Source organism: Coenobita brevimanus, chromosome 67 (assembly GCF_032717465.1).
Source record: "Coenobita brevimanus isolate Jiangsu-jjx chromosome 67, ASM3271746v2, whole genome shotgun sequence".
In the NCBI taxonomy this organism is placed as follows: domain Eukaryota; kingdom Metazoa; phylum Arthropoda; class Malacostraca; order Decapoda; family Coenobitidae; genus Coenobita; species Coenobita brevimanus.
This window is the reverse complement of record NC_137020.1, coordinates 32,458,963-32,476,722: the sequence shown is the minus strand read 5'-3', so window position 1 is coordinate 32,476,722 and position 17,760 is coordinate 32,458,963. Positions and strand designations below refer to the sequence as shown.

At 44.5% G+C, this 17,760-nt stretch overlaps 1 protein-coding gene across 1 annotated transcript in view; it reads right to left on the bottom strand.

The window, feature by feature from the left end:
• Positions 1-17,760, bottom strand: part of LOC145405613 (uncharacterized) — a 52,109-nt gene that overhangs the window by 25,690 nt on the left and 8,659 nt on the right. Inside the window, exons 2-7 of the mRNA XM_080276939.1 lie at positions 14,380-14,473; positions 12,824-12,969; positions 8,620-8,786; positions 7,645-7,773; positions 6,057-6,134; positions 710-731 (exon numbers count right to left, since the gene is read on the bottom strand). Of these exons, the coding sequence (XP_080133065.1) occupies positions 710-731; positions 6,057-6,134; positions 7,645-7,773; positions 8,620-8,786; positions 12,824-12,969; positions 14,380-14,473 (636 nt within the window). The remainder of the gene's footprint in view (positions 1-709; positions 732-6,056; positions 6,135-7,644; positions 7,774-8,619; positions 8,787-12,823; positions 12,970-14,379; positions 14,474-17,760) is intronic.

Here is a 17,760-nt window from a genome sequence, read left to right as displayed (position 1 = left end):
AAGGAGGGCAACAAAAATGGTAAAAAATAAAAATAAAATGATTCCGCCGAGCAATTTCCACCGCCTAGCGAGCCAGCAACGGATATTGGAGCAGAGTCAACTGGTGAAAAATATCAGGCACTGGTACAAAAACTTCTCTAGTAATATCACAGCTTCCAATCCCCTTTCCCTACTCGTATATTTCCAGTTTGGGCCCATAATCCCTCTCCAGCAGTTGGTCAATTTGCAGGTGCACACAGAAGTCGATTTACCAGACGGATTTTTCAAAATAACCTAACGTAACTAAACTAACCCTCTGATCTCATTAATCTCACCTAACCCAACCTGACTCTCGCCTAACAGACATCACCTAACTTAATCTGACTAAATCGAGGCGTCCAAAACAACAAAAATGCCGATAAAACTATTTTAAAATATTCAGACGACGCTCCTTCGCGCATGCGCACTGAGGTCAGGGGTCTGCGGCTGTGGGCTCTTGATTACAATTTCAAATTTCTGGCTTTAAAAATCCCAGACGAGATCATATTCCTCCACACATATGTTCCTGGCATATTGGACTTCCGGTATACTGGGAAGTAACTAGAGCACGGAAACTTAATTACAGCCCCGCTTAAATTATCCTGGGTGACGTTTTCCAAAAATATTCTGCGGTGAAATCCATCATTCCTCCTAAATTTCAGAGCTTTGGAGCGTAACATCACACACATACCTGCTCGGATGTACCACGTACCCTGAGAGCACGGAAATTGAACAAACTTGTGTAGGAAACTTACCTTCAGAGGCGAAAATATGAGAGTTCCATCCACACGTGGACACCGTAGGCTCCTCGTTATCAACAAGGGGGACTAGATGTATAAATGACGTCTTTTCCTTAAATATTAAGATAAATGTACAAATATGTCGTTAGAAATTGTTATTTTTTTTATTTTTTGACTTTCAAGCATTGTGTTACTTGATGTAGGTGTACTTTCCTCACGCCATGTAGTCCTGCTCCCTTGCCCTATTTCGTTTTGTTTACTCCATCTCATCCTATGCATCTCATAGCTGATAAATAATTAATCATTCCTCTTTTTCCTTTCTGGCCGCTCTCAGGTTATTCTCATTCTCTCTCACATAGGTACTGCTTTCAAATAGGAGGCAATATACTTTGACCTTTCCCATATATTGATAGCAAATTTTAACGTTCTTTACATCCATCCGTCATCTGATATTTTTGTGCCCCTTCAGGAGTGTAGGGACCCAGGGCTAGGCTACTTAATCCCAAAATGCGACGGTGACCAGCCTCCCCGAGTGGCGGTATTGGAGAAAAAGAAAAAAATGAAAATCTCGCGGGGTCCATTTGGTTGAAGCACTTTAGCTCACAAGACAACCAGTCGCCATTTGGTTATATGGTTACCTCCCTGCGTAGCAAATGGTATATACTTAATTACGTAAAAACACAATACAGTATTTAATGTGAAAAGATAGAGTATGTCAGTACCATAGTTCACTCGCCCATACCTGGTGGTTTTCGTCCTTTTGTAGCCCATTTCCCGTAGCTCAGTGGCCGAATAGGACAATACAACTAACTACATCCTTTCCACAAGACTTCTTCGTGACTAGTACCATGCTCTCATGTTAATCTCTTGCTACGCATCGGTATTCACGGTGGAGAAGCTAATTTTGCGTCAGGCTAAAGTCAGAGTTAAAAGAGTAAAAAAAAAAATGTTACCTACACAAGTCATCCCCGCACCTCCATTCTCCACTTTTAGATCCGTCGCCAGTGTGTACTCAAGCCCTTCAGCCTGTCAGTCTCACTCACACTTTCTCGTTCCTCTTTCGCACTATGGGAGGTGGACGTTCTCTACTCATCCAGTAATCACCCTTCCTCCCTTGACTTTTCCTCCTCTCACCCTTTCTCCTTTCCTTTTCCTCCCCCCCCCTTCCCTCTCTCTCATACACGCAATATAGCGTCCAAAATATGCTGGTCAGCCTCCCTTTTTTTTTTCTTTTTTTTAATGGCCGTTCCCTCGGTTATTAAAGGGAGAGAGGAGGACAGGGAGGAGGGAGGGAGGGTAAGAAAGGGAGGGATGTTAGGAGGAAAATGAGATGGGGAAGGAAGGTAGGAAGATAAAGGAAAAGGAAGAAAAGGTGGGAGGAAAGTGGAGAGGGAAGTTGGGAGGAAGCAAAGGAAATGGTTTGAGTTAGCAATAAAAAAAGGGCGAGGGAGGAAAGAGCAAGGGAAAGAGAGAGAGAGAGAGAGAGAGAGAGAGAGAGAGAGAGAGAGAGAGAGAGAGGGGAGGGGAGGGAGGGAACACTAAAGAATGAAGTAAAACAAAACAGGTTTACCAATAATTACACGTCATCAAACCATACCTGTAATGTTTGTGGACTCTGGATCACGTGGACATTTGCCCTCTTTAACCGGACACACCCAGGGCTCCCTCAGGGCTCAGAAGGCTCCCATGTATTTCTTCAGCAAGTATCTAATGTCCGTATATCTGTACTTAAATAATCTTTAGCAGTTTATCGTTTTTAAATAATGACAGGGTATAATGAAATAAAAGTTTCGATCCAATTCTTTATTATACTACTCATCAACGACTATATTTTCACACACACACACACACACACACACACACACACACACACACACACACACACACACGTAACATGAACGGAAATATAACACACAAACATTTAGTGACGTCACGTTGTTTACACCGGAGCCAGTAAAGAGCTGCCACGTCACCTCTACGTCACGACCTCTCCGCCAATCAGGAGAGCCATACGTCAGCTGATCTTTGTTGACAATGGGATGAGGCTGTGATGGCTGAATATTCTTCGTTTCCCTCGTTCTTCTTTCGTATACTGCTTCTCTCTTCTTCCTTCCTTCATTTCTCTCCTCCCTCCCCCTCTTGCTGTTTTCTTCTCTCTTGCTTATTCTTTAATTTTCCTCTTCTTTCTTTCTTTCCCCACTCGTCTCTCGATTCTGACACATTCTCTCTTCTACGTGTATTCGTGGCTTCAGTTTTCCTCTCGTCTCATTCTTCTCCATTTTCGTCTTCCATTTTTCCTTCCTTCTTACACACTTCTCTTTTCCCTTCGTCTCTTGTTTTCTTTGCCCTTTCTCCTTTTCCTTCCCCCATCTCTCTCTCTCTCTCTCTCTCTACTTCATGGTGGTGTGAGGCCAATGGAGGTGACGTTTGGACCAAGTAAGCAAATAACCTGTCAATGTATATCACGAGAGAGAGAGAGAGAGAGAGAGAGAGAGAGAGAGAGAGAGAAAGCATGTGAGGATGAAGGATATGGAGAACAGGAAGAGAGGGATGAAATGAAGGAAGGAAAGGAGGAAGAGGAAGGAAGAGAGGAACTGGAATGGAGGAGAAAGGAGGGAGGAAAAGGAAGGAGGAAAATGGAAAAAAATGGAAGAAGGAAATAAATGAAAAAATAAAAATAAAAAGAAGGATGAAGGGATATGGATGGAGAAGAGAAGGGAGGAAGAAACAGAAGAATGGAGGAAATGGGAAGGAAGACAGGGAGGGAAGGAGGGAAAGAGGGAGGGGATGGAAGGATATCAAGGAAGCAAAAGACTGAGGAAAGAAGGGAGGGAAGGAGGGAGGGAAGGAGGGAGGGAGGGAAAGGAAAGACGGAGGAAGGGAGAGAGGAACAGAGAGCAGTTAAGTAGGGAAGGTACTAAAGAGACTGAATTAAAAAGAGAAAGACAGAAAGAAGGGAAGGAGAGAAAGATGGAAGTGAGGGAAGGAGAGAATGATGGAAGTGAGGGAAGAAGAGAATGATGGAAGTGAGGGAAGGAGAGAATGATAGAAGTGAAGGAAGGAAAGAATCAATGAGAGGAAGAGAGGGGAAAGAAGGAGGTAGTAAGACAGGAGGGAGAGAAGAGAAAATTGGAAATGAAAGAACGGAAGTGGAGAGGGTCGAGAGGAAGGTGAAAGGAAGGGACGAAGGAAAGGGAGAAAGTGAAGGAAATGAAGGGACAGAAGGAGAAGGAGGGAAGGAAGAATATAAGGAGGGAGGGAGGAAAGGGAGAGAATGAGGAAAATGAGGGAGAGAGGAAGATAAGGAGGGACGGAAGGAGGGGTAGAATTGAATCTCTCTCTTCTGCCTCTCCCCAAATGAGATGACCAGAGAGAGAGAGAGAGAGAGAGAGACTGACTGGGAGTGCATTCAGTGGGGGGAGGGTGGCAGTAGGGTGGTGTCTGCGATCTGTGGGGGTGCCTTGTCTCCCCCTACCCCTTCCCCACCCCCTCCTCCTCCCCCCATCCCCACCCCCGCCACCGCCACCCCACCATTCTCGCCACCATCACCATTACACCGCCACACCCTTAACCCTCTCACCACCGAGGCAAAGGCTGGCCACACCTGAAAAAGAATAGGTGTAGCAGTAGCAGTAGTAGTGGTTGTGATAGTAGTAGTAGTAGTAGTAGTAGTGGTTGTGGTAGTAGTAGTAGTAGTTGTAGTAGTGGTGGTGGTGGTGGTAGTTGTAGTAGTAGTGGTGGTAGTAGTTGTAGTAGTAGTGGTGGTAGTTGTAGTAGTAGTGGTGGTGGTTGTGGTGGTAGTTGTAGTAGTAGTGGTGGTGGTGGTAGTTGTAGTAGTGGTGGTTGTGGTGGTAGTTGTAGTAGTGGTGGTGGTGGTAGTTGTAGTAGTAGTGGTAATAATAATAATTTTAATAATAATAACAAGAACTACTACAGTAATAACAGTAATCCTTTCATTCATACTTACATACACACGTACAAATACACACACACACACACACACACACACACGCACACACATACACACACACACACACACACACACACACACACACAAATAAACACACAACCTCAAGAAGTAAACTGGTCAAACTTGCAAACAATAATAAACTGGAAACAGGTGTAAAAAAAATAAAAATAATACAAACCAGAACTGCCCACCCTCCCCCAAATGCGGTCGCCCCAACAACACAAGTCTATCTATCTATCTATATCCAGACGCCTTAATCCCTTACACGGGGTGGCCACAAACAAATCGCCTCCACGTCACCCTGTCCCCCGCCATTTCACTGCAACACAAGTAATACTGCAAAAAGCTGCCACTATCTTCCCTCTCACGGTTTCAGCCTCTTCACTTCCAGCAACGAGTATCGGGAGGGGCGCCTTCACGTGGTGGCACTGATATAACTGGGTGATGGATCTTCCCTGTTATCCGAACCCCCCGCCCCTCTTCAACGACTTCCCTATCCCGCGAAAGGAGGATGGCGAGCTGCTGGAGAGGTGTAATTTCAGCCTGCAGTCTACCGGGTTTAAAATGAACCTGGAGTTACAACTATTTCATCTTCTTCTGCTACTACTACTACAACTGCTGCTATTACTACTACTACTACTACCTAACACACCCTTATATTATCTAATCCAACCTAACACACCCTTATATTATCTAATCCAACCTAACACACCCTTATATTATCTAATCCACCCTAACACACCCTTATATTACCTAATCCAACCTAACACACGCTTATATTATCTAATCCAACCTAACACACCCTTATATTACCTAATCCACCCTAACACACCCTTATATTACCTAATCCACCCTAACACACCCTTATATTACCTAATCCACCCTAACACACCCTTATATTACCTAATCCACCCTAACACACCCTTATATTACCTAATCCAACCTAATCCAATCTAACCTAGTGCATCCTAACCGTACTCTAATTACACTATTTTTTCCTAGCCTTTAAACTAGCCAAACTTAATCATAACTTTATCATTCATGTCAAATATACCCTGACCTGACCTACCCATGCCAAACCTGACCTTATTCAACCCAACCTGACCTGCTGTTACTGTTGTTGTTGCTCTTTTTGCGCACCCAGCCTCGTCGGAGAGCTTAACCCGGTAGACTGAAGGCTGAAGTTTTTTCCTGAAGTCCATCACAGTACTTTCGGGGGGACAGGGAGGGAGTTGAGGGACGTTTGTACAACCTGGCAGTGGAGCCGGCCAGTCATATCGGTGCCACCACGTGAAGGCTTCCCTCGTCAGCACCCTCTTTGTACATACCTCTGACGGCCTGGCTGAGAGGAGGACGGCAGGGTAGACTCCGGTGATGGCGCATATTTTAAGCCAGTAAGACACCACCTGTAGGGGAGAGAGAGAGGCACACCCCATGTCATTCCCTGAGGGTCCATTTTTCACATCCCTGCCCCACGCACCTCCCTTGAAACCGAAGTAAACATCAGCTGCAAGGGACACTAAGGTAATATCATCATTATTATCAACATCACCACCACCACCACCATCACCACCACCTCTTTTGCCACATAAAAAGAAAGAAACTAACAGACAGACACTAATAGAAAGAGTGCACATATATAGACAATAGTTCTTATAAATTTCTCTCTCTCTCTCTCTCTCTCTCTCTCTGACACACATTCCACCCCCGAGGTAATCTACTTGGTTTATAATCTCCAGGTGTCTTGTTTCCTCACACGCTCTCTCTCTCTCTCCACACTACCTGCTCCTTTTTTCTCTTCTCTTCATCCTCCCTCTTTCCTCTCTCCATCTAAATCTCCTCCTATCCTTTTCTCACCTCTCATTCCCCTCTCTCCCTCCACCACTACGTCTCTCTCTCTCTCTCTCCCCCTTCTCATCAAAGTTATTTTCAATTCTTTATGAAATTAACAGTGGCAATCAAGAGTTTTTCTGCCCCCTCCCTCTCCACACTTCATATCACTCCCTCTTCTTCCTTTCCCCCCACTTCTCTCTCTCTCTCTCTCTCTCTCTCTCTCTCTCTCTCACTCTCTCATATCACTCCCCCTTCTTCCTCACTGTTATTCTTCTTTTACTTTCAATCAACTTCTCTTTTTCCTCCCACTCTCCTTCCTTTCTCCCACTTCTCTCTCTCTCTCTCTCTCTCTCTCTCCTGTGATATTTATTCTGTTTCGTGGAGAGAGAGAGCAGTTTAACCTCTCCAATTGTCCTCATTACTTCAGTACTACGGTAGATGACGACGATGATGATGATGATGATGATGATGATGATGATGAGGAGGAGGAGGAGGAGGAGGAGAAGAAGAATAATGGCGATGATGATGATGATGATGATAATGATGATGATAATGATGATTACGATGATGACGATATTGACAATGGTGATGATGATGCTGATGATGATGAGGTGGAGGAGGATATTGGCATTGAATATGATGATGATGACGATAGTGATGATGATGATGATGATGATGATAGGAGGGTCAGGCGATGAAAATGTTAAGGCTCAGCCAAGAGGGGTAGGGAGCTTTTCAATTTATATATAGAGATCGATATGACGTGACTTCATTTCGCTTTAGCCTCTCCCTCTCTCTCTCTCTTTCTTTTCTTCTCCACTCCCTCCTCCTCCTCATCGGATTCTCTCCCTCCCCCTGTCACTTTCTCTCCCTCCCTCCTCCAAATCTTGTCACTCTCTCTCCCTCTTTCTTATCCCATTTCCTCTCCTCCTCTCGCACTGATTCGCTTCCTTCATCCCTTCTTTCCTCCTTGGCTCCCTTCCCCCTCCTCCCTCTATCTCTCTCCCCCCCCTCTCTCTCTCTCTCTCCCCCCCCTCTCTCTCTCTCACACACACACACACACACACACACACACACACACACCTTGGCCTTCGGGTGTACAGTGACGAGGGCAGCCTGAAGCAGCAACAGGAGGTGGTAGGGCAGCATGAACAGCACTGAGAGCAGCACAGCACAGCACAGCACCCGCATCCCCCCAGCTGTCTTGAGCACCTGGAGAGAAGAGGAGGTGGTAGTAGTAGTAGTAGTTGTGGTGGTAGTAGTAGAAGCAGTAGTACCAGTAGAAGTGAGTAATTATCATCATCATCATCATCACCACCATCATCAGAAGTAGTAGCAGTAGTAGTAGTTGTTATGGTGGTGGTGGTAGTGGTGATGGTGGTGGTAGTAGCAGTAGTAGTAGTTGTAGCAGCTGTACTGATGGTGATGGTGGTGGTCGTAATAGTAGTAGTAGTAGTAGTAGTAGTAGCAGTAGTAGTAGTAGTTGAACACAATATCTTTTTAACCTACATGCACAATATATCTGTTAACAAAATACCTCATGAATATGCTATGGAATTAGGACCGAACTTGTCAGCTACATTGTGTGAGTGGATGGCAAAGAGTGACCTAAGTTTTGGGTGCAGTTCAAGCAGAGGTCAAGGTCAGGGATCAGGGTCAATGTTCAGGTGTAAAATCTCTCTCAGGTATTTTTTTTCCTTTTCATTTCCCTTCCCAGTTCATCTTTGTCTCCCCCCTCCTCTCCTCCTCTCCCTCTCTCTCTCTCTCTCTCCCTCCCTCTCTCTCTCTCTCTCTCTCTCTCCCTCTCTCTCTCTCTCTACGTGAAGCAATCAACAGGAGGGAAAAAGCATCAAGGCAGAGATAAAGCAAAAGGAAATTGGCCAGTTGTTGCTATCTGTGTGTGTGTGTGTGTGTGTGTGTGTGTGTGTGTGTGTGTGTGTGTGTGTGTGTGTGTGTGTGTGTGATACTGAGAGAGTGAGAGAGAGAAAATTTAATCCTTTTCCCCAACCACACATTTCTTGAATTACCTCTCTCTCTCTCTCTCTCTCTCTCTCTCACCTGCGAGCCCCTGGTGGGTGGTGGGGGGGTGGCCATGGAGCGGCGTATCACTGCCAGGGCGGCCATGGTGGCGGCGGCGGCGGGGGCGGCCACGTAGCAGCTTGTGTGTACCGCTGTGTACGTCAGGATGTGTGTGGACGCCGGGCTCAGTACGCACACGCCGCATTCTGGAGGTGCACATGGGGTTAGTAAGTGTACATGGAAATATTCTGGGTGCACATGGGGGTTAGTGAGTGTACATGGAAATATTGTGTGCACATTGGGGTTAGTGAGTGTACAGGGAAAACTTCTGGGTGCACATGAGGGTTTCTGAGTACACATGGAACAATTCTGGGTGAACATGGAACAACTCTGAGTACACATGGAACAATTCTGGGTGCACATGGAACAATTCTGGGTGCACATGGAACAATTCTGGGTGCACATGGTACAATTCTGGGTGCACATGGAACAATTCTGAGTACACATGATACAATTCTGGGTATACATGAGGTATTGACCCTGCACTGAAAAATTCTGATGTGTACATGGAAGAACTGGATGGTGTACACATGGTCTGAGTGGTGTACACGGAAGGCCAGAGAGGGAACAGTCACGCAATAACTCATGTGTACCGTTGTGTACGTCAGCATGTGCGTGGACCTCGGGATCAATACGTACACGCTTTCTGGCTAGTACACATGGAGGTTAGTTAACGTACATGGATAATTTATGAAGTGTACATGGAGATATAGGTAGATTTCGCGGTGTATGTAGGTGAGGTGAAGGGGAGAGAGGGAGAGGAAGACCGAGAATGAGATGGAGGAAAGGGGAAGGGGAGGAAAAGATGGAGGGAGGGGGAGGGGGACACCAGGATGAGGTGGAGGGAGGAGGCGACCGAGGATGAGATGAATGGAAGGGAAGGAGGCCGAGAATGATGGCGAGGGAGGGAGTGACGTCAATGAATTAGGTTGGTGTTTAGGCAAAGAAATGAGGAGGAAAATAAACAAACACACAAAGAAGCAGACGAGAGAGAGAGAGAGACAGACAGACAGACAGACAGACAGATAGATAGAGACAGACAGACAGACAGAAGGGGGGAAATGCTTCAATTCAATATCCCTGAGTGCTGCCCAGTTCCTAAGAAAATACATTAACAAAAGATAAGCTCACACACACACACACACACACACACACACACACACACAGTCATAGGAAGAGGTGGTGGTGGTGGTGGTGGTGGTGGTGGTGATGATGATAAGGAAGATGGTGGTGGTGGTGGTGATGTGATGATGATGATGATGATGATAAGGTGGGGTGATGGTGGTTGTAGTGGTGATGATGATGATGACGACATAGTTCATTTTAACCTAACTTGACCTACAATTGCCATCTCTCCATAGTCAGTGCCGAGTTCTAACAATAGACTAACATTAGAATATGATGCTGGTCACGAAGAAGTGCTATTTAATGTGTGCAGTGATGTAGCCTTGTCTTCTTTCCGCCACAGAGTTCCAATAAGCTACAAGAGAAAGAAAACCAAAATGCTCTCTCTCTCTCTCTCTCCTGGACAGTAAAAGGAGTATAGTATTAAAATCACGGCCAAAAACGTCACAATAAACACAAAAAACATCACAGTAAACAAAAAACGTCACAAACACAAAAAACATCACAGTAAACACAAAAAAGTCACAATAAACACAAAAAAGTCACAATAAACACAAAAACGTCACAATAAACACAAAAACGTCACAAACACAAAAAACATCACAGTAAACACAAAAAACGTCACAATAAACACAAAAAACGTCACAATAAACACAAAAAACGTCACAATAAACACAAAAAACATCACAATAAACACAAAAAACGTCACAATAAACACAAAAAACGTCACAATAAACACAAAAACGTCACAATAAACAAAAAACGTCACAATAAACACAAAAAACGTCACAATAAACACAAAAAACGTCACTATAAACACAAAAACGTCAATAAACACAAAAAACGTCACTATAAACACAAAAACGTCACAGCAAACACAAAAAACGTCACAATAAACAAAAACATCACAGTAAACACAAAAAAATCACAATAAACACAAAAAAATCACAGTAAACACAAAAAACGTCACAGTAAACACAAAAAACATCACAGTAAACACACAAACATCACAGTAAACATAAAAAGGTCACAATAAACACAAAAACGTCACAGTAAACACAAAAAACGTCACAAACACAAAAAACATCACAATAAACACATAAAACATCAAAATAAACACAAAAAACGTCACAAACACAAAAAACATCACAGTAAACACAAAAAACGTCACAATAAACACAAAAAACGTCACAAACACAAAAAACATCACAGTAAACACAAAGGCACTCTAAGATTCCCATATTTACTCTCTTATTCTCAATCCTCCTTCCCAAACGCATCTACAAAAGAAATTACTACAAGTCTATAGTAAGGAGTGGAAAGAGAAATATTGTACAGCGGACTAGTACGAGTAAACACAGTCTCTCACATCAAACCACCCCACACCGCAAAACGCGTCACAAATCGGATTAGAGAGAGAGAGAGAATGTGTGTGTGTGTGTGTGTGTGAAAAGGTTATAACACAACGCACAATCCCTCCCACCAAAACCACACATCGTAAACCTGGGCACAGATCGGCTTGGCAAGGGAGTGTGTGTAAGAGTGAATGTGGTGGTGGTGGTGGTGGTGATGGTGATGGTGATGGTGGTGGTGTAGGACAAAAAGCTACGTGGGTGTGGCTACCTTCCATTGTACACACACACACACACACACACACACACACACACACACACACACACACACACATGCGAATACGTACATACCTTATCCACGTAAACACTACACCTGACAAGCCAATCATGTGCGTGTGAGTGGGGGAAAGGTGTTCACGTGTGCGCTATTTCTGTGTGCGCACGTCAATCAGGAGTGCTCCTTTCATGTCCAAAATGAGTGTGTGTGTGTGTGTGTGTGTGTGTGTGTGTGTGTGTGTGTGTGTGTGTGTGTGTGTGTGTTTTGGGGGAAAGGAAACTAAATTTGTCCAGGTGTCGGTGTGTTTGTGTGACTGTGGGAATGTTTTTTGTCCTAAGGCTTTGATGTCTTTGGTGTGGCCAGTGAGGTGTGTGTGTGTGTGTGTGTGTGTGTGTGTGTGTGTGTGTGTGTGTGTGTGTGAATGGAGGTAATACAAGGAGAGAAAGAGGGAATGAGGTGGAGGGAGCCTGGTAAAGATGTGGAAAGGAGGAGAGACTATGGGGAGAAGGAGGCAGGGAGAGAAGAGCAGGGGGAAATCGAGGGAAGGAAAGAATGATGCAGAGGGAAAGAGGGAAAGATGTGGGAGGAAGGAGAGAAGGTGGAGGTGGAGGGAGACAGGTGGACGGGAGGAGGTGGAGGGAAAGAGGGAAGAATATGGAGGAAAGAGGGGAAAGGTGGGGGAAATACGGAACACACAATCAAGTAACATTCTCAAGATCAGACACATCATCCTGGATTTAAGCAAACTTGACTCAGGCTCAGAAAGACTAGAGTGATGTGTCTTGAAAATGAAAAGTGTAAAGTTTCTGTCTAATTTACTTCATATTGGCGTTCACTTCTCTCCCACGTCCCTCCTCAGCAACAACCACCAATCAAGACAGGCAGGTAAATATTTAAGGCAGAGCACGACCCACCTGTAATTACCTAGAAGAGAAGGATACAAGACTATACCCTTCTTATTCTAACTTGGCCTAAAATTGCCGTCTCTCCATTCTGAACTCTGAGTTATATCAAGAGGTAAATCGCTAGACTATGGTGCTAGTTAAAAGAGAGAGAGAGAGAGAGAGAGAGAGAGAGAGAGAGACATGTGGAGTGGTAACATTATCTTTTTCTCTGCGCTAACTTAAAATGTCTGTGAAAGGAAGAATATATAGCTTGGCCAAGTTAGAGCAAAAAGACATAATGTATAACCCAGCATACCTAAAAGTTATTCAGGTATAACTAGCGTAAAAAAGGTTAATTATACCTGTGACACATACATACTGTGACCATTCGTATATACAGTTGGTATAGGAAGACCCCTTACCTGTAATAACGTAGAACAGAACCATACATAATTACAGCATACAAAACCATACAGAACTGCAGCATACAAACCCATACATCACTACAGCATACCCCAGCATACCTAGAAGTTAATGTGACATACCAGGGACGTATCCATACTGTGCCCATCCGTATATAGGACCTGACACCTCGATCAACAGCACCACCAACACGCCCCACACCACCACACTCAGGTTCAACAGCGAGAAGGTCAACGCGTGCTCGTGTGGGCTGGCCAGACGCACGTACCTGGCGACGCACGGGGGCACAGGGGTTTAAATGAGGTCACGAAATGGTATATACGTGTACACAGAAGGTCAGGGTAACAGGACTATTGGTTGATAACTAGGGGGTATGTATGTCAGGGCAGATGGGGTTAAATGAGGTCACGAAATGGTATATAGGTGTACACAGAAGGTCAAGATAACAGGACTATTGGTTGCTAACGACGGGGCATATAAGGGCAGATATGGCCAAACGGGGTCACGAAATTGTACTGTACTTAGACGTACACAGGAGGTACAGATAGTACAAGGTCTGAGGAGGCGTGCTCTCTCTGTCTCTCTCTGCTTAAAATCACCTTCATACCTAAAACAACCCCCAGTCAATCAAGAACTAAAAACGACCCAGAGAGCGCATACCTCCGCCAATGCCACTGTCACCAAAATTGTAGTTCTCAGGCCGTCATGACAAAAGGCATGACTATCAGTTTTTCGGAGTGTTAATAAAAAAAGAGTCTTGGATGCGCCTCAAAATCTTAAAAACTTTCCCTGGCCAATGGGCTACCCTTCCAGAAAAGTTCATTGAAATTCGAGTGTAACTGTTTGAGATATTTCGTGGACAAACAAACAGACAGACACAAGTGATGGCATAACCTCCACCCAACTTCGGTGGCGGAGGTAACAACCTGTAAGTGCCTAAATTTACCCGTAATTAACAAAATAAACACCTAAAACACCCATCACCATGAATGAGACCTATAATATACAATAATTAACATGTATAACTAATTTAGTATACACGGGGTAGCAATTAATTTCCTGGCTTGTGACTGGCTGAGAGGATTGGTAAGGTGAACTGCAATTGGCTCCTCCTAATCACTTTGCCCAATCATGCCGCTTTGATGACCTTCTCTCTCTCTCTCTCTCTCTCTCTCACACACACACACACACACACACACACACACACACACACACACAACCAACTTCTCTTCATTTACCACACTATTATCTCCCCTAGCCTAACCTAACCTAATTTCCACTTCCACTGTTCTTTTCAGAGAGAGGACTGCGATGTACGAGAGAGCAGATGAAGCAGAAAACACACATAATCTATCCTAGTTCAAGCTTTCCTAACCTAATCTAACCCATTCTCACCCTCCTGAACCCACTCCAACCCTGCCCAGCCCTCTCCAGCCTGATCTGATCCATTCTAACCTAACTATCAGTATAACTTACTGTATTCTAGGCATTCTATACGTATTTTAGGCCAACTTAAGGTGAAAGGAGTATAATAATAATAATAATAATAATAATATAGTACGGTACTATAGTAGTGGTGGAAGTAGTAGCAGTAGTAGTAGGTGTAGTAGTAGTGGTACCTAGGTGGTAATAATAATAATAATAATAATCTTTTCCATAATTATTTCGCTCCACTGACCTTTCTAGGGCGAGGACTGCGGTATACCAGAGAGACAGCAGACAAAGCAGGTTAAGCAGGAACCCTTGCACCTGACACAGGGACCCCGTGCCTGCTCCTCCACCCCCTGCTGTCCCCTCATCTGTAAGCAGGTAAGGATTAGTTTAGTTATACCTCACATGCTTTCTTCTCCTCATACAATTACTGAATCTTCTTTTCTTTCTTAAACATCCTTTACTCACCTCCTTCCTTCTTATTTATCAACTTCTTTCATTTATTTCATCCCTTTTTCACTTATCTCCTTCCTTCTCAACCTCTCCCACTACCTTCCTTCCTTCTCAACATTTCTCAAGTCCCTCCTTCCTTCCTCATCCATCCTCATTTATCTTCCTCCTTCTCAATCCATCAACACTCATCTCTTTCCGTCTTAACCTCTTCTCCTCACACTGTCTGCTTCCCTCTCCACCTCCTTCACTTATCCTCCCTCCTTCTCAAGCCTCCTTCACCTCCTCATTCCCTCTCCCTCTCAGCCCCCCTTCCTCCTTCCTTCCGTTTCCTCTCCCTAACCATTTTCTCCCCCCTCCCCCCTCCAGGAATAATGAGGGCAACAACAGGAGAATGAAAAGTTTATATGAAGCAGGCCTTTCATGTTTTATGTTTTCTTCCTTTCTCTTCAATTTCTTTCCATCTTCTTCGTCCCTATTTTCTCATCCTGATTTCCTTTCTCCTTCCCCTTCTTCTTCTTCTTCCTCTTCTTTATTCTACCTTCTCTTCCTCCCTCACTTCCTTCTGTTGGATATGAAAGAGCAGAAGTGTCTGAGAATATGTTGAAGAAGCTGCCTGTATTCAAGCTTCTTACCTTCTCTCTTTTTCTCCGCCTCTCTTATTCATTTTCTGCTTTCACTTTCCTTTCTCCTCTTTATTCTGCTTCCTCTTCCTCCTCTTCTTTATCCTGCCTCTTCCTCTTCCTCCTCCCACTGCGTGTGAAGGATGGAAGAAGGTCGAGAATGAAGCGCTGATGTACCATAGGTGATTAGGTTATATTCTTTCTTATTCTTCCTTCTTTTATTTCCTTTTCTCTCTTTACCTTCATCCTATTTCCTCCTCCTCCTCTTCTTCTGCTTCTTCTTTATTTTACTCCCTCTTCCTCCTCCTCCACCACCTCCTCCTCTTCATTCTACTCCCTCTTCCTCTTCCTGCTGGAAAAAACAGGCAAAGAATGACGTGCTGACGAAGGAGCAGAAGTCAGCAGGTGTTTCCAAAAGTTTGGGATAACTTACCTGGATCCAAAGCTTCTCCTCCTTATCCTCCTCCTTATCCTCCTCATTCTCCTCCTTATCCTCCTTATCCTCCTCATTCTCCTCCTTATCCTCCTCCTCATTCTCCTCCTTATCCTCCTCCTCATTCTCCTCCTTATCCTCCTCATTCTCCTCCTTATCCTCCTCATTCTCCTCCTTATCCTCCTCATTCTCCTCCTTATCCTCCTCATTCTCCTCCTTATCCTCCTCCTTATCCTCCTCATTCTCCTCCTTATCCTCCTCCTTATCCTCCTCATTCTCCTCCTTATCCTCCTCATTCTCTTCCTTATCCTCCTCCTCCTCTTCCTTCATTTTATCTCGCCTCTTTCTCCTTTTCTTTTTCCTAATAGTCACGCTTGCTCTTCTTGTTTTCATTCTTATTATTATTATTATTATTATTATTATTATTTTCTCTCCGTTTCTTTTACCTCAGATTCACTCTTGCTCTTCTCTTCTCCATCCTTCTTCTCTCGTCTTCCTTCCTCTCCTCCCTCCTCCGTTTCTTTTTCTTCCTCCTCATTTCTTTCACTAACATCATCTTTCTCCTTCATTCAACTTCTCTCCCGTTTTTCTTCTCTCTCTCTCTCTCCCTCTCTCTTATATATATACTACAATTCCTCTGCATCCCCATTACTCTCATATCTTTCTCTTTATCATTGTTTCCTCTTCCTTCACCCTCATACTTTGCTCTACATTCTCTTCTTCGCTGTATTTTCTCCCTATCTTCCTCTGCTTCTTTAATCTCCTCCTCCCCCTCCTCCTTCTCCTCCTCCTCCCCTTCCCCTTCTCCTCCTCTTCTTCCTCCTCCTCCTCCTCCTCAGTGTCAAGACCCTCACTCAAAAATTTTTCCACCAGATTTCGCCACACTTTATCGAAAGGTTAGGCCTACGCTGCCATTCTCATATCAGGCCTCCTTTTCTTCCTTCCTCCTCCTTACTTTCTTTTCTTCCTTCCTTCCCCCTTCCTTCACGTTGCCCTCCATCCTTCATTCCTCACCCCTCCTTTCTTCCTCCTCCTCCTCCTCTTCACACCACTATCATCACAAGGTTACGTAACTAATCTCATATACCTACCCTTTTGCCGTCTTTCCTACCTACCTGATCTTCCTCCCTCCTGATTCCTCTTCCCCTCCTTCTTCCTCTTTCATTCTCCTCCTCCTACGCTACCTCCATCTTCTTCATTACCCTCTCCTTTTCTCCTGTTTCTTCTCTCCATCTTCTTCCTCTGCCTTTCTAATTCATTTTCTTCAATCATCTCGTTTCCCTTGCTTCCTTTACTTCTTTTTCTCATCTCTTTTACTTCTCCTCTTCCTCCTCCTCCTCCTCCTCTTTCCTCCTCTTCTTCTTCTTCTTCTTCTTCTCCTCCTCCTCCTCCTCCTCCTCTTTCCTCCTCTTCTTCTTCTTCTTCTCCTCCTCCTCCTCCTCCTCCTCTTTCCTCCTCTTCTTCTTCTTCTTCTCCTCCTCCTCCTCCTGCCTGGGGCCAACACCATCACTCTAAAACTTATTAACCAGATTTCACCACCTTTACATACAACGTTAGCCTTACTCCTACACTCTCATATTTTTCCTACCCTCCTTCCTCTTTCTTCTCCCTTTTCTTCTCTCCCTCTCATCCTTCCTCCTCCCTCTTCCTTTCTCCCTCCTCCTCCTCTCCCCTCCATTCATTCTCCTTCCTCTGCATCACCCCTGTTATTCCAGCCTCTTCCATTCCTTTCATTTACTGCTATTTCTTCTCGTCCTCCTTTCTTCCTGTCTTTACAATATTTTCTCTCCTCTTTCTTCCTTTCTTCCTCCCTTCCCTCCTCCTTCTTAGCGCCAAGACCATAACTTATAAATTCTTCTACCAGATTTCCCCATTCTTCATCATAAGGTCATCGTTCTCAGATAATTCTCTCCCTCCTTTCTTCTTCGTCTTCCTAACCCTGTTCTTCTATCCTCTTTTCCTTACGTCTTTCTTCTTTTCCTTCTGTCCTCCCTTTCTCTCCTCTTCTCTTAACCCTCGTCACGGCCTCTCTCTTCCCTCTTCTTTCCTTCCTTCCTTTTCTGTTTTCTCTTACCTCTTTCCCTTCTCTACTCGTCCTCCTCCTCCTCCTCCTCCGGCTAAT